The 22,042-nt window shown below is 40.8% G+C and overlaps 1 protein-coding gene across 15 annotated transcripts in view; it reads right to left on the bottom strand.

The window, feature by feature from the left end:
* Nucleotides 1-11,017, bottom strand: part of LOC101087752 (ankyrin repeat domain-containing protein 26) — a 107,297-nt gene extending 96,280 nt beyond the window's left edge. For 9 of the 15 annotated variants that reach the window (XM_045061039.1, XM_045061046.1, XM_045061042.1 and 6 more), the window contains exons 1-3: nt 10,607-11,017; nt 5,601-5,715; nt 5,266-5,439 (exon numbers count right to left, since the gene is read on the bottom strand). In XM_045061039.1, coding sequence (XP_044916974.1) covers nt 5,266-5,439; nt 5,601-5,715; nt 10,607-10,833 — 516 coding nt within the window. In that variant the 5' untranslated portion in view covers nt 10,834-11,017. Of the gene's footprint in view, nt 1-4,503; nt 4,640-5,265; nt 5,440-5,600; nt 5,716-10,606 lie in introns of those variants that run through there. The other 6 variants (XM_045061050.1, XM_045061051.1, XM_045061052.1 and 3 more) reach the window with 3 other exon arrangements.
* Between the last annotated feature and the right edge of the window lie 11,025 nt (nt 11,018-22,042).

Raw genomic sequence — 22,042 nt, 5'->3', positions numbered from 1 at the left:
AAATTACATATTTCCATACCGAATTTTAAAACTTACAAAAGATCCTCTAAACTTAAACATATAATACAAAAAGTAAATACAAAATGGCCTCTTCCTTCCCACCCCTGTGCTTTCACCTGCTGCTGCTTCTCTTTAAAATAGCCCTCCTCCACTGGGGCACCTGGGTAGCTCAGTTGGTTAAGTGACCAACTGCGGCTCAGGTCATGATCTCATGGTTTGTGAGTTTGATCCCTGCATTGTGCTCTATACTGACAGTGCACAGCCTGGAGCCTGTTGCAGATTCTGTCTCCCTCTCTTTCTCTCTGCCCTCCCTCCCTTGCTCGCACTCTGTCTCTCCCTCTCTCTCAAAAAGAAACAAACATTTAAAAAAATGTTTTCAATAAAATAGCCCTCCTCCACCTTCTTCAACAGATTATATGCAGTCATGCCCCCAAACTCACTTCAAACCCTGACTGGTTCCAAGATTTTTGTTTGTATCACAGTACTTATCATGGCATACTGTAGTTATTGTTCCTATTATTGTGCTGTAGTTATTGTTAGGCAAAATATAAATCAGAAATAAAAATATAATAGCTTATCAATAAAAATTCGAATACTGGTTTTTACAGATCATTTTTAGCAATGAAAGCTACTACATTATTTGCATTTTTAGGGATCAATGCTGAGGAGAAAGATAATATTGTCTGCAATAGGCATAATCTATTCAACTATTACCATGATTAATCTAATATGCTTTGCAAATATTCCAATAGGAATATGATTATTTACAGTACACATAAGGAAAAAGTGTTTTTTTGAAACCAACTTATGGGGCACCTGGGGGGCTCAGTCAGTTAAGAGTCCAACTTTTGTTCGGGTCATGATCTCATGATTTGTGAGTTCAAGCCCTGCACTGGGCTCTATGCTAACAGCTCAGCCTGGAGGATTCTGTCTGCCTTTCTCTCTGCCCCTCCCCCACTCATGCACACGCTCTCTCTCCTTCATAAATAAATAAATAGAATACAAAAACAACTTCGAAAGTCTAACTTGGAAAATTCAATCCTATTCCTAAGACATTAACATAAAATACAAAATATATATTATAAATTAATATTGATTGTCTTAAAATCCTTGAAATCTTTATCAAAATATACCATAAAAAAGGGGCACCTAGGTAGCTCAGTCAGTTAAGAATCTGACTCTTGATTTTGGCTCAGGTCATGGTCTCACAATTCATGAGTTCAAACCCAGTGCCTCCTAGGGATTCTCTCTCTCTTTCTCTTAATAAACTTTTAAAAAATTACCAAGGTTTCTTTGTGTCCAAAAGAGATCTGATTAGCACAGTCTTCAAAATACATATATATATATATATATATATATATATGTATGTATATATGTGTGTGTGTGTGTGTATATATATATATATATATATATTTACATCATAAAACAGTAATTGCAAATGCAATGCTTATGGAGGCAAAGTAGGTGACTCGAGTAAGTGAAGAACCCGAGTAGGGACAGTAGCAAACTGGAGAGACACACACCTCATATAAAAAGGGCAGTCGCTGCAAAGCATACCAAACAGTAGTATGGGCTCAAAGTACCAGGTATGATCCTATAAGAAAAGTTTGAAATCCAGATTTCTGCACGAGTGTCATAATTTTAAATGTTGATTCAATCTATGGAGGAAACTGAATACATCCAGGGGCCAAATTTAGTCAATAGCCCACTTGTATTTTGGTTGTTCATAAAGCAAATATTTGTACATAAAACTTTCCTAAGTATCAGTATCACATTTTACCAAAAACTTAGGCCCCAACATGTAATAAAAATTGCTATTAAGACTCATAAGAGGGGCACCTGGGTGGCTCAGTCAGTTGAGCATCTGACGCTTGACTTCAGCTCAGGTCATGATCCCAGGGTTGTGAGACTGAGCCCCACATTGGCTTTGGCACTTAGCGTGGACCCTGCTTAACATTCTCTCTCTCCCCCTCTGCCCCTCTCCCCCATTCACACTCTCTCTAAAATAATTACAACAAAAAGGCTCGTAACACCCATCTTAAGAATTTTTCCAATGCTTATTAAAACTGCAATCTATTTGTGTTTAATTCTCCCAGATTGTTAATAAAATAGACGAAGTAGTTCACAAGAATGCTGAAACTAAATTATTAAAACAATTCCCAACTGTACTGTCACTGACTACATTTCAATGTTTAAAACTATCATTTTGATTATGCCAGGGCAATATGAATTTAACAGACATCATAAGATAGTCTGTCACATAGCTTCAACGAATAAAGAAGATTCAAGATTTTCTCCTATTGCAATCAGGAAAACTCTGCTTGTAATAACCATTTGGTAACATAATGAATAGGTAACAAAAGATATAAAATCCTTAAAGGGTCAGACTCTACTTATTAAAAGACTACCCATAACACTATGGGTGCCAGTGAATAACTGTTGGTTAGATGAAAAATTATTCCTTAAGTCAACAGCTATAGCCAATAATATTCACTTTAACTTCTCACAGAGGTAGAGAAAGATGAAAGGCTAATGCTTTTGGAGAGAGTTGAAGGAAGTAGCATGTATCAAACTGCAGGTCTTCCAGAGATTTCTTAGGTTTTCACATCTGTCGATTTATATACTATACTTCTCCATTCAGTAGTTCTTTGGGGTTTTTTTAATTAAATTATTTATTTTGAGGAAGAGAGAGAGCATGAGCAACTGGGGGAGGGGCAGGGAAAGAGAGAATCTCACGCATCTCTGCACCATCAGTGCAGGGCCCAATGCAGGGCTCAAACCCATGAACCATAAGATCACAACCTGAATGGAAGTCGGACACTTAACCAACTGAACCACCCAGGTAACCCTCCATTCAGTAGTTAGCTTTTTTTTTTTTTCTTTTTTAAATGTCCACTTATTTTTGAGAGAGAAAGAGACAGAACACGAGCAGGGGAGGGGCAGAAAGAGAGGGAGACACAGAATCTGAAGCAGGCTCCAGGCTCTGTCTAAGCTGTCAGCACAGAGTCCAACACGGGGCTCAAACTTGTGAACCATGATATGATGACATGAGCCAAGTCAGACACTTAACCGACTGAGCCACCCACACGCCCCAATAGTTCTTAACCAACAGTTGTAGCACAATCTCAAAAAAATTTTTTTCTAAATACCCATGTCTATGTATACATGTTACTAGATTTACTCAAAATGTTCAAGAGGAGAGTTTAGCCTTGTAACAAAATTTTTAACTTCCCCAGGAGACTGGGATTCACCACCACAATTCTAGCTGAGAGCTGGTGCAGCAGACAATTACATCAGTCTCATCTATGTGGCCAACTCCCTCTATCATTTGAAGATTTAGCCAAAAGAGTGACTTATCAAAACTGCATTTAATTTCCCTGAGCAGAAGTAGAACAGGGACTAAATGTAAAGTCAAAACGCAACTTGATTTCATTACTTATAAACTTCTTACTTCCCATCAAGATATTCTAGATTTCACAGCAGAGTTTAGACTCTTATCTAAGTGGCTGTTTCTGCCAGAATAGGATTATATGACAGTTAATTATGTTCTTTCCTCTCCTTGCCCACTTAATCAACCACTGCCAATCTGATTTCCTCTGAGCCCTCCCACACTTGGTCTCTAGGCAGGTTTATAACTCACTCTTATCCTAAGTAACAATTATTACCCCCAAAAATTGAAGACTCCTTGCCTAAACATATAAACTGGAGGAAAAAAAAAACAAAAACAATAAAACAAACAGCCTCTTCTTGTTATTTTCTCTCACTTGCCAAATTTCCAAATTGGCCCACATATTTCTGACTGCTCCCTCCTTTTCCCTTTTTCCTCTTAAGCCTTGGCCAATAAAAGATAAATCCCATTTTTATAAGTCACTTTTTTATCAAATAGGAACTTGTCAGCAGCAATATTTTTTATTGTAAAATGCATGTTTGAGTTTTAACACAAAGCCTAAGGCAAATTTTGCTTTCTATGTTATTTTTCAGTAATTAAAAAAAACAAAATTGGATGGGAAAAATATTTGAAAACAAAGTTTTACCTTAAATACATTTGCTTTCATAAATATTTGCCATAAATACATAAAACAAAACTGTAATCTCTAATGCTTCTTTAGAAGTATGCTTATTTAAAGTGAAATCTTAGGGTGCCTAGGTGACTCAGTTGGTAGAGTATCCAACTTCAGCTCAGATCTTGATCTCATGGGTCATGAGTTCGAGCCCTGCCTTGGGCTCTGTGCAGACAGCTGGGAGCCTGGAGCCTGCTTCAGATTCTGTGTCTCCCTCTCTCTCTCTCTGCCCCTCCCCCCCTCATGCTCTGTCTCTGTCTGTCTCTCTCTTTCTCAAAAATAAATAAAAAATAATAAGAAGAAGAAGAAAGAAAGAAAGAAAGAAAGAAAGAAAGAAAGAAAGAAAGAAAGAAAGGAAGGGAAATCTTAGATAATTAAGTTATTTCCAAATATTTTCATTCAGGGAATACTTGAACTTCCAAATACGTAAAACTGACCCTACCCGTGTCAACCAAGGGTGTTCCTTTAGAGGCTTCAGCAGTGAAAGGCAATGCATGTCGAAGAAAAGGCAGGTGGGCCAGCAAGCGTGACCATCATCCACTCCCCATCCACCATCCAGCTACGACCCTGCTGAGGAGCTACACAAGGTTGAGCAGGAGCTATTCTCTGAAGTGGGAGACCCCAACATGGTACATGGCTGGCAGAGTGGCTACCAACAAAAGTAGATGCCTTTGCTGGATGTCAAGACATGACCTGACCCCAATGCCCTCATCTTCAGAGCACCGGGGCCTGCAGTGCCCAGCACCTACAACCTGCTGCTTTCTCCTCCCGCTTGCACACATCCAAGCTCTCCCTGCTGGGTCTGGGTCTCCATTCCTCCTCCCACCTATACCCAGCAGCACCCCTTGCCTAAGCCCCTGCATAGCACCCAGCCTCCATCATCACCTCACTCCCCTCTAGACCTTTAGTCCTTTATGGGCTCTGAGACTACCATCCACTTGTAGGCACTAATGGAAAGATTTTCTTTCTGGGGTGGAAGGGTGGCTGGGAGATACAACTTTGCCCTTTCTGTGGGCACTACCTTTTTCTTGCCCTCCCTGACTTGGCATTGGAGTTATTTCCATGATGACAGGGCCTGATGTATAGAATCCAGTGTGTGTGTGTGTGTGTGTGTGTGTGTGTGTGTGTGTGAAATAAAACATTTTGTGGCTAAAATATTCATGTATATATATAATTTCAAATATTGTATAAATTAGATCTTTACCTTATTTATTGCTTCAGTATTCGCATTGTATAGCAGCAGCTTCTCTATTATGGATATATTATCACCAAAGGCAGCATAGTGGAGAGCAGTGTTGCCACTCAAATCCCTAATATTTGGATCGGCACCATTTTCCAACAGTATGTTTACACATTTCTCTTCCTGGCACTGTACAGCCTGTCAGTGATATGCCAAGAAACAGAGTATAAATTCTGGGAATTTAAAGTAAGCATGCCACAGGTTTCACCAATTAGTTTTGTTTCAATGCAATAACTTCACTTTCGTTCTAAGTAATGACATCAAATCCATCTCAGGCAGACATAGCTGCTACTACATACCTTCATGAGAGCTGTCCTGTTTTCATTATCACAGAGGTTAAGATGGCATTTCCTCTCTATTAGGAGGGTCACCACTTCTGGATGGCCATTGGCACAGGCCAAATGAAGAGCAGTCCTAAAAAAGTGAGAGGACTTTTTAGGAAATGATAGTGCACTCTCTCAAAACATGCAATTAATTCAGGAAATTGTAAACATTAAGTAGCATGTTATTCCTATGCCTCCAAAACAAAGATTCAGTTTTCCTCTGGAGAAAGTACAATATTTGGTAGTGATTACTCATTACACTAATAAAAGAGCAGCCTGTTTGAAGAGAGAGAGCATGACCTCGGGATTCAGCTCCACTTGGGTTTGCATCCTAGTTTAACTCTGTCACGCACTAGTTATTGCTTAGACTTATCCTCAATGTCCTCAACAAAAGGGGATAAAAATTGTAGTTGTCTCGGGTCACCTGGCTAGCTCAATCTGAAGAGCATGTAACTCTTGATCTCAGGGTCATGAGTTTGAAGCCCCACAGTAGGTGTAGAGATTACTAAAAAAATGATAGTAATAAAATAAAATAAAATGAAATAAAATAAATAGCAGTTATCTCACAAGACCTCGTTGTGATGCTTAAATGAGGATCTATGCAAGTATTTAGAACACTTCCTAGTACAAATAACATCTCAATAATTGTTGGATAATAGGATTATAATTTTTACTATTACTACTGCTTTACATAGACAATACTTCAATTAGGTACCTTAATACAATTATACCTACTTTGCAGACATGTTTTAAGGATTAGCAAGAACACTGTTTCAATAATTATAAGATGCTCATTTTGTCACATTTAGTATCTCTGACATTGGAATGCAATTTATGACTCAAAATGTCTTACAACTACAACTGAAAAGACTTTATTGGGGGCGCCTGGGTGGCTCAGTCGGTTAAGCATCCGACTTCAGCTCAGGTCATGATCTCGCAGTCCGTGAGTTTGAGCCCCACTTTGGGCTCTGTGCTGACAGTTCAGAGACTGGAGCCTGTTTCAGATTCTTTGTCTCCCTCTCTCTCTGACCCTATCCCATTCATGCTCTGTCTCTCTCTGTCTCAAAAATAAAAAAACATTAAAAAAAAAATTTTTTTTTATTGGTACATAAAATAGTGGGACATCGTAGAATCTTGCTGCCTTCCATTATGTGAAATGATGGTATATACAATAGGTCTATTGCAGTTCTAGTCATATGATTGGCATTTAAATAAATGTTAGTTCTTAAAAGCATTATAGGAAAAGAGGACTAAATTAACAAAAGAAAAACATTTTTAAGTACTTCTTACTTTTCTTCTCAAGAAAGTTTAAGCCAAAGGAAACTCAGGATTCCAATGACCAGGAACAAGGGAACAGCTCATTTTATTAAATATTGAGGTCTATAGATTTATGAAAATCAAGTATTTCCAATGATCAATATTAGTATTTAGTACTATCATAAATTTCAAAAGGGCAGGTAAAGGTTATCTTTTACAATTTCCTATCTTCAGAAACATTGAAAGGAAGGAGGAAAACTTCAGTTGAGATCCTAATACGTGAATTTAAAATTTCTCATCTTAGGGATGCCTTGCCGGCTCAGTCAGTAGAGCATACGACCTTAATCTCAAGAGTTGTAAATTTGAGTCCCATGATGGGTATAGAGATTACTTTACTTAAAAATAAAAACTGGTGCAGAGCCTGCTTTAGATGCTCTGTCCCTCCTCTCCCCTTCCCCCTCCCCCTGCTCATGCTCTCATCCTCAACAATAAATAACACTTAAAAAATAAAGTAAACAAGATAAAATCTGGGGCACCTGGGTGGCTCAGTCTGTTAAGTGTGCAACTGTTGATTTGGGCTCAAGTCACGATCTCATGTTCACTGGATCAAGCCCCGTGCTGAGACTCTTTGAAAAGTCTATTTGAAAAGTTCCTGCTTTCAGCACGGGGCCTGCTTGGGATTCTCTCTCTGCCCCTCCATCCCCCCACCTCCCACCCCACCCCTCTCAAAACATCAATAAACTTAAAAAAATAAAATCTTTAGAAAATAAATAAATAAAATGCCTCATCTTGCTCATACTGTGCAAAATGAAGTCTTTGAGAATGAAAGGATCTTGAGAATATGTCTGCTATATAATATACATGCAGGTTCTAGTTGATAAATAAATGGATGGAAAGTGGATAAATACAGTTGGAGAGTTCAATATTTTTAAAGAAAAGGTATATAAAGTAAAACAATACTTCTGAAACAGCAATAATCATTTATATTTGCTATTTATCTTGTTCATAAGCACAAAACTAATATATTTTGTTTTCATGATTAATATAAATCATTTACCTATTATATGTAATAAAGCTACATATAACAGAAAATATATGTATATGTTTAATGTATGCATAATAAAATCTACAAATGCAAATAAAAATATTCCCTTTACTTCTGAAGAGGCCAAAAGTTGTCAGAATATACCAATCCTCAAAAAAATTTTAATTAACTTGGTTTTCTTAATTTACATCCAAAAATATTTTTTAACACAAAGTGAGAAATTATTTTCATGTATATAAGATTCATATTCTTGCTTTTCTCCAGGATTTCTTCAACGATAACAAACCTTTTTTATTGATAATAAACTTTTAATAGGACTTTTATACACCTTTTCCTGTAGAAAGCACAGATTTTCTTTAAAGGAAAAGAAAAATGCATGTAAATTCAAAGGCTCAGAAATAACAAGTTTAATCATATTTTGTGCATGTTTGGGCTTAATGTAAAACCAAAGTCTGCTTGTGTGTACATATGATCAAACTGATTTTTGTTCTCACTTAATGATCAACTAAAGCACAGCTCTGCATCTCTGTGTATATCTATTACCTATGCCACCTTCAATGATCACATATCCATCTTATGGATATAATGCCATACTTATAAAAGCCATTATACGAGTTCTTCTTAATACATTGCTATTTTAAATAGTGCTGAGAAAAGCAAAATGTATGTCATTTATCTCTAGTAATTTCCTAAAGATATTTTAGTAGAAATAAAATTGATGGGTAAAAGGAATACATATTTTTTGTGGTACTTACACCAAATTGTCTATTGGAAAGTCGAAAACAACTTAAACTTTAAGCGGCAGTATAAGCACCATCACTCTATTTTCACAAAGGTTGTAGATGGAAAACTGTACTTCATTCCCTTTTTAACTTAAATTTCTTTTTTTACCAGGGACGCTATATTTTCCTATGTCCACTGGTCTCGTGTAGATATGCAAAGCAGTACTTTATGCAATTTCAAATTACAGATTTTTTTTTGTTTTGATTTCAAAGGCTTCCCTGTAAAACGAAGATATATTTTTTTGTCTGATACAAATATGTTGTAAATATTTGCAAGTGCATGGTCTTTTATTTTAATAATATTATTTTCTGATAGAGGCTTTTAGTTTTTTATGTTGCTAAATCAATCTCCAGAATTCTTCATTTTAAAAAAAAATTTTTTTTATATTTATTTATTTTTGGGAGACAGAGAGACAGTGTGCAAGCAAGGGAGGGGCAGAGAGAGAGAGGGAGACACAGAATCTGAGCTGTCAGCACAGAGCCTGAAGCGGGGCTCGAACCCACGAAGCACAGGATCATGACCTGGGCCAAAGTTGGACTGCTTAACCAGCCACCCAGGGGCCCCCAATTTCTTTTTTTCTTTTCCTGAGAGAGAGAGAGAGAGAGAGAGAGAGAGAGAGAGGGAGGGAGGGAGAGAGGGAGAGAGAGAGAGGCGAGACAGAATCCCAAGCATGCTCCACATTGACAGCAGGGAGCCCCTCGCAGGGCTTGAACCCACGAACCCCTGAGATTATGACCTGAGTCAAAATCAAGAGTCATAGGTTTAACTGACTGAGCCACCCAGGCACCCCCAAAAGTCTTGCTTTTCAAGTCATTCTTAGGATGGGTAAATAGGCATTTGTGGGGGCTTTTACTGTTACTTTTCTTATTTTGCATATTAAAATGTTTTCATTTATATCCCACCTGGAACTTATTCTAGGGAGATAAAATTCTAACGAGTTTTCTCCAAATCAGCTGTTTCTCCACTATTTACGAATAATTCACCTTTTCCTACTAATATGAAATGTCACCAGCATCAAATTTTAAAGTCTTACATATATTTGAACGTTTGTCATTTTCTACTCCGGACCACTCCTTTATCTGTCTTTTCAGCTGTTCGTAAACGAATAATTTGTGGAAATTTCAGGTACATTTTGATATCTGGAAGGGCAAATCTACCTCCTATTATAAAAAAATAAGTTCTTATTTTAATTCCAGTTCGTTAACATAAAATGTTATATCAGTTTCAGATGTACAAGACAGTGAGTCCAAAAATTTCCTTAATGACATCACAAGAAGAGCATGTGTAGCTCAAAATTCTTAAAACCATGATGCTTTCATTTGCTTTACCTAAAACTGACAAATACAGGAAGAGACTTTGAGAAAAAGGAGGCCTATTCAGAGCCATCTTCCACTTCAAAATGTCCTTCCAAGGTCCCTCAGTAAATAGCACACGTACATAAGTGTACAAAGACATAAACTGGATACCGGATTTTATCCCAAGAATACTGGATTTTTAGCCCAGAAGTTGATTACAGGAATTATTTCTCCCATTATGCACTTTTCTATAACATTATGGCATGAAAATGAGTCCATTAAAAACAACATGTTGTCAACACTTAATTTCGTGTGTATTACTATTGAAATTTGGGTAAATCATGTCAAACTTGAGAGTAAAGTACTCTATTCGGGAATTACGACTACGTGCCAAGGCAGCTGAAGATTTTGGTTTTGCCGCTCACACTGTCCGCCTGGGCGCTAGACCACGTTGGGTTCCCACCACCGAGGGGCAGCGGGACCTCAGGAGGGAAGAAACCCAGCTCCCCCAGGGCTCCGATGCACAGGTAGAGCTAGACCAGGTGTGCGCTTCTCCCAGGTCCTTCCCGCCTCCTCCCTGCCAGCCTCCAAGTCCCTATTACCTGTTCATCTTGTCTCTATCATCCACGCCATTTTTCCCCAAGAACAGAATCTGCTGCACTTTCGCTACGTTGCCCACGCAGGCAGCCTTGTGGATCTTTCCGAGATCTCTGTCTCGGACGTGGTAACCCATCAGGAAGTTGTCAATCCTATTATTCTTCTGCCCAACAGAAGCGGAGCCCAAGGGCGACACGCCCTTCTTACTCCCGAACCCAAATATCCTCTTCATTGCTAAGCCTACGGGCTCCACAGAGACTTCACCTCTCCCTCAGCTTTTCACTACTTCCTGAGCCCAACACTAGCGCTACAGACAAGCCAAACACTCCTGGCCACAACACCCCAGCAGTGACGCTCCGCGGCTGTGTAGCTCTCACCTCACGGTAACCTTCAGGAAGCAATGCCGCCTAAAACAAGTGCGCTTGCGCACTTCGGCATATGGAATCACTGCGCGTGCGCACAGAGGGCTAGCGGCCAAGGGTACCCAACGCGCATGTGCGAGGCCCCGACCTCTCAAATCTCAGTGATTGCTTGAGAGCCGGGCTGGGTGCCTTCAGGTGGGAGTTAGCTGAGCGTCTCTGGGCATTTGCAAAAGTTAGGATCGCGGTGTGGAAAAGCAGCCCGTGTATACGACTGAGGCTAGAGTGACGCTGAACTTCGGGATGCTGACTGAAGACGTCGTCCCCCAGAAAACTTCCCTTCAAAAAGCTCTCTAAATCTCTTTATCCCTCAGTTTATTCTTCTTCCGTATCCCTCTGGGCCCTAGCCGGTCTGCATAGAATTTAGCAGATGCAGCACCAGCAAACGTTTTCTTGGTCAGAGACTCTGGCAGCTAGTGATATTAAATGCAAGTTGATGAGGCGGGGGGAAACAACGTATTCTCCAGATGAAATGAAACCGCATTTCTGCACGCCTCTGAATCCTCCCCTTGGGCCCAACCTTACGTTTACATTTTCTTTTATTTGTTGGTGTTAGTTCCCAATTAAATCTTTAATGAATCCAAGATTTACTTGGGAGCATGGTGTAACATTTAGGAAATTTTTTTTTTAATGTTTATTTGCTTGTCCTAAATAAGACATCTTTTCTCACCTAGTTTAAAATGCCACTTGATCGTAGATTAAATTTTCAGGTATTTTTTTTTCCTGTTCCTGGGTTTTACGTTGTGTTCCATTGACTAGTCTGCTTCTTGCATCAGTACACTACTATTTTAACTTCTGACAACAGCTAATATGAAACCAGCTACCCTAAACTCACCAGACTCCTATTACATTTGTTAATGATTTCAAGAATTAACCAAAGTAGGAGCCCCTGGCTGGCTCAGTAGAGCATGCAACTCTTGATCTTGGAGTTGTGAGTCCAAGCCCCACATTGGTCATAGACCTTGCTTAAAAAAAAAAAAAAAAAAAGTATTAACCAAAATAAAAATTAACAGAAACCACTGTTTTGTTACAGAAACCACTGTGGTTTTGTGCATTTGCACAAAACGCATGAGCAAAATTTGAAAATGTGGTGTCCATATTTTATAGCAAGACAAATGCATAGATATTAATTTAGGTACTTCTTCAGAGGACGTTGAATGTCATTTTGTGTTTGTTGGTGGAATGATTTGACAAAAAGTTGGTTGTAATTAGCAACTCAGAAAGCAAGTGTCTGCATCTTCAGCAGAATTTGCCGCTGGAATGACCTACAGAGCTCCGGAGAGTTCTAGAGTCCCTGCCGAGAAGGTGGATAACAAGAGTGTATCTTCATTGGTGAAAGACCAGTGAAAGAGAAGTCATGAAAGTCTTTTCCTTTTGTGTTTTTTTTTTTTTTTTTTAATTTCTGGGTTTGTTCGGTTTTTTTTTTTTTCAACGTTTATTTATTTTTGGGACAGAGAGAGACAGAGCATGAACGGGCAAGGGGCAGAGAGAGAGGGAGACACAGAATTGGAAACAGGCTCCAGGCTCTGAGCCATCAGCCCAGAGCCCGACGCGGGGCTCGAACTCACGGACCGCGAGATCGTGACCTGGCTGAAGTCGGACGCTTAACCGACTGCGCCACCCAGGCGCCCCTGTTCGGTTTTTTTTTTTAGTTTAGTTTTGAGAGAGAGAGAGACGGGGTGTGTGTGTGTGTGTGTGTGTGTGCACACGCGCACATGTGCGTGTGAGCAGGAGAGGTACAGAGGGAGAGAGAGAATCCCAGGCAGGCTCTCGGCTGTCAATGCAGAACCCAATGCAGGGCCCAACTCATGAACTGTGAGATCACGACCTGAGCTGAAATCGAAAGTCAGACGCTCAACTAACTGAACCACCCAGGCACCCGTTATCTCCTTTTAAGAGTTAGCAAGAGCAGGGCACCTGGGTGGCTCAGTCGGTTGAGTGTCTGACTTCAGCTCAGGTAACGATCTCATGGTTTGAGAGTTCAAACCCCGCGTCGGGCTCTGTGCTGTCAGCTCGGAGCCTGATTCGGATTCTGTGTCTCCTTCTCTCTCTGCCCCTCCCCTTCTTGTGCTCTGTCTCTCAAAAATGAATAAATGTAAAAGAAAAAAGAATAAAAAGACTTACCAAGTTGGGGCGCCTGGGTGGCGCAGTCGGTTAAGCGCCCGACTTCAGCCAGGTCACGATCTCGCGGTCTGTGAGTTCGAGCCCCGCGTCGTGCTCTGGGCTGATGGCTCAGAGCCTGGAGCCTGTTTCTGATTCCGTGTCTCCCTCTCTCTCTGCCCTTCCCCCGTTCATGCTCTGTCTCTCTCTGTCCCAAAAAATAAATAAACGTTGAAAAAAAATTAAAAAAAAAAAAAAGACTTACCAAGAGCATCTTTTCACGTGTCTGTTGGCTTGTTGGCCCGGAAGACATCTGGATGTCTTCTTTGGAAAGGTGTCTATTCATGTCTTCTCATTTCTTCACTGGATTATTTGTTTTTCGGGTGTTGAGTTTGGTAAGTTCTTTATACATTCTGGATACTAACCCTTTATCTGATATGTCATTTGAAAATATCTTCTCCCATTCTGTTGGTTGCCTTTTAGTTTTGTTGATTGTTTCCTTTGCAGTGCAGAAGTTTTTATCTTGATAATAAGGTCCCAATAGTTCATTTTTGCATTTATTTCCCTCGCCTTCGGAGACCTGTCAAGCAAGAAATTTCTGTGGCTGAAGTCAAAGAAGTTGTTGCCTGTTTTCTCCTCTAGGGTTTTCATGGTTTCCTATCTCACATTTAAGTTTCCCCACTGCTATGTCCCACTCTTGTCAGCCTTGAAGATGCACTATGAGGGGGCCCCTGGGTGGCTCAGTTGGTTGAGCATCCAACCCTTAATTTCAGTTCAGGTAATGATCTCATGTTTCATGAGATTGAGTCCCACATCAGGCTTTGTATTGTCAGGGCAGAGCCTCCTTGGGATTCTCTGGGTCTCTCTGCCCCTCCCCCACTCATGCACTCTCTGTGTCTCTCTCAGAATAAATAAATAAACTTTAAACAAAAAAAAACAAAAAGAAAGAAAGAAAGAAAGAAAGAAAGAAAGAAAGAAAGAAAGAAAGAAAGAAAGAAAGAAAGAGTTACCAAGAAATTCATCAAGTGCTTTTCCACACTGCCTCACTCAATCTTTTGGATGTGTTTTCCCTTGCATTCCACTGTATCTATGGAGGAAAACAAACTATATTGTAATTAAACCATGATTACAATATGAGGGCTTAAGTGTATTGAGGCTGATCTGCCAGTGTCACTGCAGATCCCTGACCAGGGAGAACCACATCAAGGGGGCCATAAAGTTAAAACAGAAACATGTATTGAGAACCTTCTTTATTCTAACATTGTGAGAGAAAATCAAAGAAGAAATAACAAACATGGCATTCCTATGTTCAGGGAGGGAGGTGAGTTATATTTAGTGCCACATTTAGGGTGAGTACAAAGGGCCAACAGAGTTATGTGAAGATGAGGATAGTGAGTCGGGGAATGATGCACAGGAAGAAGTACTATGAAAGTTAAGACTTAGGGGCACCTGGGTGGCTCAGTTGGCTAAGCGTCCAACTTTGGCTCAGGTCATGATCTCATGGTTCTTGACTTCCAGCTCCCCATCAGGCTCTGTGCCATCAACACAGAGCCTGATTTGGATTCTCTGTCCCCCCCTCTCTTTCTGCCCCTCCCCAACATGTTCTCTCTCTGTCTCTGTCTCTTTCAAAATAAATAAACTTTAAAAAAAAGCTAAAACTTAAAGAATGAATAGGAGTTAGCCAGTAGAGCACATTCTAGAAGGAAGGGATAATGTATCAGTGTAATCCAATCAGGAGAGAAACTACTTATTGGTAATTTGAACAGGCAAACAATTATTAATTAACAATTAATAAACAATTAATTAATATAAACAATTATTAACTATAACAGTAGATTGACTATAAAGGTGAGAGGTGTCTAAATACCCTTGGGTGCAAGATTACCCAAGAAAGATTACCCAAATGGGTGACCCAAACCCCAAGGTTGGGATTCAGACCTCATTGAAGGTGTGGTTGCAGTTCACTGAGTTGCCTAGGCCAAAGCTGGTCCGTGCTAGCCATCAAGCAAGCAAGAAATGTTCTCCAGGAGTGCAGGGAGCCCAGTCTGACAGATGAATGTATAGAGAGTGTCAGGGCTCAAGAGCCCACCTACCAGCAGAGCAGTGCACGGCCTCCAGTGTATCATATCCATGTCCAGAAGGGTGCAGCAAACACCTTGGGATATAGCAGAGTTAAGGCTGAGGACTGGGTGCACAAAGAGAGTAGGGTATCAAGAGCATTTTCCCAGGGGCATGGTATCCAGGTTAGAAGGGTCAGTGGCTGGGGTCGGGACCGCATGCTCTGGGAGTGCATAGCAAGGGCAGAGTCCTTCTGATGTTAGTGCAGAAGAACAGCAAGAAGGAAAACACAGCACACCAGAACATAGGCGAAGTCCACTTCTCAGTCTCCAGGGAAACAGTAACAACCTACTGGGACACAGAGGCGTTGAGGTTAGTAATTGGACGCACAGAGGAAGTCAGACATACAGGACTCAAACCTTCTTCAATAAATTTGAACACCCCCCAAGTTAGTCCTTTTGTGGTACTGTCCTTCAGCCCTAGGATACCCTTCAGAACTCTCTTTTGGTATTTTAATTACTATCCCATCATAGTTTTGTAATTCTTTATATTAAACTCCCACTTTTGTTGTGTGTGTGGTTTTTTTTTTTTTAATTTTGAGAGAAACAGACAGTGCATGAGCGGAAGAGGGGCAGAGAGAGGGAGAAAGAGAATCCCAAGCAGGCTCCTCGCTGTGAGTGCAGGACTCCAACTCACAAACCATGAGATCAAGACCTGAGCCGAAGTCAGACACTTAACTGACTAAGCCACCCAGGAGCCCCATTAAACTTCCACTGTTTAAAATACTATGCCATACCTGTCTTCTATTGGACCCAGACTAATATAAAAGCTACAGAGTTGCACTGTTCAGGTTTGTCTTCAACAGGCTGTAACGTGGAGAGCACAGTTGAACTATAGTTCAAACTGTAGCCAGCTGCTACATTTTCATAACCACCATAATACTCACACCAAGGCCTTGTGTCTGCCAGGCTGTATCCAGCCAATGCCTGAGCATAGAATGAATGATTAAAACCGAGTCATTTCTGTCTATCGTAGGACTGCTCTACAGGCAGCCTTCTGATGGGAGATTCAACATCAGGACGCCACGGGCCTGCACTGTGATTCTCCTACTGGGGCTTGCCCTAAGATCCAAGGACAACTTTCCCCCACCACTGTTACCACTAATACCATGGTATCTAGTGGATCCTGGGACCAAAGCAGCGGGGCTTCTTAACACACAGCCTGTGCCTACTGCACAACTCATCTGCTCTGGGCCAACTTAAGTCTTGCATTCTTCAGTGTCACCAAGGTATATGGACGAAAGGAATACTCAGTGTAAGACAGGGTACTATGGACATATTGAGTTGGATAATTCTTTGTGGTGGGGGTCTCTCTTGTGTATGGTAGGATGGTTAGCAGCATTTCCGAAGGCTGCCAACTAGATGCCGGGAGCATCCTTAGTTGTGACAATCGAAAATGTCTCCAGATGAATCTATTATTAGCATAGTGTCTATAGCGAATGATACTGCATTGTATCCTTAAAAATTTGCTTAGAGGGTAGATCTTGTGTTAAGTGTTCTTACAAAAAAATAAGTAATAATGAAAGAGGAGGAAACTTTGGGAGGTGATGGGTATGTCTATGGTCTATGGTGATGGTTTCACAGGTATATACTTATCCCCTAACTCATTGAATTCTATATATTACATATGCACAGCTTTTGACATGTCAAAAAAAATGTCCCCAGACATTGCCAAATATCCCCTGAGGAGCAGAATTCTTTTCCCACCCCACCCCCACCCCACACTCATTGAGAAATCAGTGGTGTAAACTATGCTGCGTCCAGACCGCAAAGAGGCCTACCAGTTTCTGTGTTTTCTTCTTTGTGAAAAGGTATTCAAAATGCAGCAATTTGTCTCTCACTCCTGATCTAGTATCTTCACATGCCCCTGACCACTAGATTCCCCCAAAACGTCACTGAGATGACAATTCGTGTGGTCTTACGAAGGCCTAAAGCGTTTCAGCCACCATCATGTCCAATTAGCATGATGTCATCAATGAGATATTCTGGGAGTGTTCAAGTGGACCAGATCTTTTCAGAATATATGACAGAGAGTGGGAGAATTAATATAATCCCGAGGCAAAACAAAATGAATGCTTTGTCCATATATAAATACAGTACAAACTGCTTCTGATCCACTTTCACAACTGGAATCGAAAGGAATGCATTTGCCAAGTCAGTGGTGACATACCATGTACCTGAGGTCTTATTAATCTGTTCTGAAAGGAATACGAGATCCACAATAACAACTGTGGTTGGGGCTACTATATGAGTGAGTTTACAGTAGTCTACATTTTCCATCTACAATCCATCTACAGATTGGATGGATTCCAATTCTAGATGGATTCCAACTACAATCCATCTAGTTTCTGAAGGGGCCAAGTGAGTGAATCAAACAGAAGTATGATAGAGTTTACCATCCCTGCATCATTTAGATCCTGAGTGGTAGCACTATCCCTCTGCATCTCTCCTAGGATACAATATTGGTTTTGGTTTACTCTCTTCAATGAGGGATGGGAGACAGTTTCGGAGTTTCTGCTTGGACTTTTATACTACGATAGCTCTTATCCCTTATGCCAAGTATGTAATAAGGGGGTTATTCCTACTGCCATGTTATTAATTCCAATAATGGGGCACCTAGGTGGCTCAGTTGGTGAAGCATCCGACTCTTGATTTCAGCTCAGGTCATGATCTCATGGTTTGTGAGATCTAGCCCCACATCAGGCTCCATGCTGAGTGTGGAGCCTGCTTGGGATTCTCTCTCTCGCCCTCTCTCTGTCCCTCCCTAGTTTGTGCTCTCTCTCTCTCTCAAAATAAATAAATAAACTTTAAAAATGTACTGAAAAGGAAAGTGTAATTCCAATCATACACTCTGAGACTTGGGAAATGACCACTGCTAAGTGTGCACACCTGTGAGCCAGACATTAAACTTATTACCTGGTCCTCTAAACTCCTACTGTAATGCTAGCTATGATGATGTTTTGGGGCTCCAGGTATCAGTGTCAACTCAGACTCTATGTCTAAAAGTCCTTGAATAATACACAGGAATTCCATTTTCCCCATTCAAGAAATGGCATTAGATCCATTGGAGAAAGATGGGGAAGTATTATAGATATATTTTCCATGGCATTCCACATCTTTAGTCAGTTGGCTCCAGATCTAGAAATTATCAAGGGATTATGAGTTTTGACTGGGGCAATTGCTCCCATCCCCCAACTCCATTATTCTTGCCTTTTTCTGGTTGTAGATCTTAAGCAGCACCCTTGTTGTTCACCTGACAAATTTTCTCCAAGGGACACAATGCTCTTTTAACCATCTCTGCTTGTAACCACTTAACCTTGCTATGCTTGTGTTGGTCTTGATGTGTTCTCTCGGCCCTCCCATGAAATGTAGTCCTCTACTGGGTCTTCTGGCCTCTCATAAAACATCCAGCCCAGCATGCACACTTCCCTTGGTCTCCTTTTTCCTTTATCTGTCACCTGTTAGGGTGTGGTATGAAAAATGTACTTTGTATTTGTGCCCAGTTCCTGGCACAGAACTCCTAAAACCCTTAGAATTTCCTGAGAGATAGGAATGTCTGTTTTCATGAACCCTGTTAATCACAACTGAGTTTATGCTAATGAGGTGACTCATTGCAGGAAGAAGGCCTAGAGAGCTTTAGGAAGGGGATTCATCTCCAGAGGAAACAATCACATGATTAGAAGGTTGGAACTTTCAGCCCTGCCTCCTTTGTCCCCCACAACCTCCAAGGAGGGGAGACTGGAGACTGAATTCAATCACACAGGCAATGATTTAACCAATCATGCTCACATGATGAGACCCCACACAAAAACTCTGAAATGAGGTTCAGGGAGCTTCCTGGTTGGTGAAGATATCAATGTGCTGAGAGGGTGGCATGCTTCAAGAGGGCATGGAAACCTTGTGCTGACCTCCCCAGATCTTGCTGCCCTATGTACCTCTTCATCTGGTTGTTCATGTCTATCGTTTATAATAAACCAGTGATCATACATATAGCACTTTCCTGAAGCGTTCTAGTAAAATATCAAACCTGAAAGAGGATCATGGGAATCCCCAAGTTGTACAGAAGTGTAGGTAGCCTGGGAATTTGGGGGCTGTGGCTGGTATCTGAAGTGGGGGTAGTCACGTGAGACTGAGACCCTTAACCTGTGGGGTCTATCTAACTTTGGTAAGTTACTTGCTGTATTAAATTGAATTGTAGGACAGTTGGTGTTACAGTTTTATGTAGCTCAGGCATTTCTGCTTCACTCAGCATTGGCTATTGCTTTCTCCTGAGTTCTGATATACAACCTAACAGCAAATTGCCTCTATCCCCTAAGGCTCTTGCTTGTTAAGTCCTGTTTCCCTCCAAATGCCCCCCACATCAATGAGTTATTGCTTATCCGCTCTTACACAACATCTCACTTGATCAAGCTGCTTAAGATCCAGTCCCAAGGCTACTCACCCTAGCTTGTGCCTGTACATACTACTTCTTACAGCTTGTTTGGTACTTAATCTCTTCTTCCTTTATGAAGTCCAGCACATCCCCCGCCTGGTTATAGTGGGATTTAACCCAAATTATCAGCCTGGCAACTAAGAGAGGATGTGGGTGCAGCTCCTGAGGGGACACCTATTGCCTTGTCTGGGAGAAGCCTCTGCAAAGTCTTCCAGCATGGGGTATGTGCTAGTACTTACGAGGGAAGGCTGGGCCTAGAGAGCTACACCCATGAGGACTTAGTGGGGTCTGCAGAATTGACATCCTCACGGGTATACAACCTGATGTCCCTATCTTATCTTAGTGTCTAGATATTCTCAGTGGCCCTGAACTTGGGATAGTATACTTGCCTTGGCTGAGCACTTAAACATCCCTGGCACTCTGCAACTCTATCAGATCTTCAATTTATTCTTTCAGTTTCTGCTCTTCCATTGCAGGTTAGGGCCTCTGTGTGAACTTCCAAAGAGGTCCTGTAGCACTTAACCTTTGCTGCTTGTTAACCTCTGCCACTTTCTCATTATCCCAATCCAGGATAAAGATACAACTTTGCAGTACCCAGATAGCTTTTTAAAACAGCTTTATTGAAATACAATTCATATATAATTTGCCTGTTTAAAGTGGACAATTCAATTGTTTAGAAATTCACAGAATTGTGCGACTATCAGCACGATCAATTTTGACATTTTCATTACCCCAGAAAGGAACCCTATACCCACTAGCAGTTACTCTCCATTTCTTTCCAACCCTTTGGCCCTGGGTAACCACTAACCTATTTTTTGTCTTGATAGATTTTCCTCTTTTGGACATTTCATATACATGGAATTAAAGAGGGGCCTGGATTGTTCAGTCAATGAAGTGTCCAACTTTGGCTTGGGTCACGATCTCATGGTTTGTGAGTTCGAGCCCCTCATCGGGCTCTCTGCTGTCTGCATGGAGCCCGCTTCTGATCCTCTATCCCCCCACCCTCGCTCTGTCGCTGCCCTGCTTGCTCTCTTTCTCAAAAAAAAAAAGTCTTAAAAAAGTATAAGAAAATAAAAATTAAAAAATCAAAGATATGTTGTCTTTTATGACTGGCTTTTTTCACTTAGCAAAATGTTTTCAGTTATATCCGTTATATTAGTTTCCTAGAGCTGCTGCAACTAATTATCATAAAGAACACAAACTTGGTGGCTTAAAAGAACAGAAATTTATTCTCACAGTTCTAGAAGCCAGTATTCTGAAATCATGGTGTCTGCAAGGCCATACTTTGTCCAAGACATCTAGTATAGAATCCTTCCTTGCCTCTTCCAGTTTCTGATGTGGGGCGTCAGTGTAACCTCTATCTGTCTTCACATGGTTTTCTCCTGTTTTCCCTGTCTTTCCTCTGCGTCTTTTGTAAGGATATGTCACTGAATTTATAGCCAACCAGATAATCCAGGATGATCTATCTCAAAATCCATAAGTACATCTACAAAGACCTTTTTTCCAAAGGTCACATTCACAGCTTCCAGGAGTGAGGACATGGACATATCTTTTGGAGGGACACCTTTCAACCCACTATATCCATGCTGCAGCATTTATTAGTACTTGGTTCCTTTTTATGGCCAAATTACATTCCATTTTATGGATATGCCACATTTTGTTTATCCATTTTTCACTTGAACATTTAAGCTGTTTCCACTTTTTTGCTATTATGAACAACGTAGCTGTGAACATTTGTGTGGATGCATGTTTTCATTTCTTTTGGTATATATATACTTAGAGTAGTGGGTCTACCATTTTATAGATATGTTCCGTCCATATCTTTCAAAGTTCCTGTACCTGGAATTTTTTTCAAGGTCATAACTGCTTTGTGCTAGGGAATACCCATGCCCCATGTGCCACTCACAATGGTGTTGTTTTTGGCTGTAAGGCAGTCTCAAAACCTGTTTCCTCAGACCACTCCCAGCACCACTTGTGTTCGGGGAGTCCTCAAATAAGCAGATGCTTAGGCAGGACTAGATGTGAAAGAGATTTACTAGGGAAATCTCTATGAAGGAAAAAGGGGAGTGTGGTTATAAGTAGAGTAATGGTTGCCAAAGATGTCCACATCCTAATTATTGGAGCCTGTGAATGTTGATACCATTGCAAGCAAGGCTATTAAGGTTGCAGATGGAATTAAGTTTGCTAATAAGTTGCTAAAATGATTACGCTGGATTATCCAGGCAGGTCCAATGTAATCACAAAGGTCCTTTAAATGAGGAAGAGGGAGATGGAAGTGTCAGAATGGTGTGAGAAAGACTCGACAGGCCATTACTGGCTCTGAAGATGGAAGGGGGCCATGAGCCTAGGAATCCTCTAGAAGTTGGAAAAGAC

This window comes from Felis catus, chromosome B4, assembly GCF_018350175.1.
Source record: "Felis catus isolate Fca126 chromosome B4, F.catus_Fca126_mat1.0, whole genome shotgun sequence".
In the NCBI taxonomy this organism is placed as follows: Eukaryota; Metazoa; Chordata; class Mammalia; order Carnivora; family Felidae; genus Felis; species Felis catus.
Note: the sequence above shows the minus strand (reverse complement) of the source record. Positions and strands in the feature narration are given on the sequence as shown.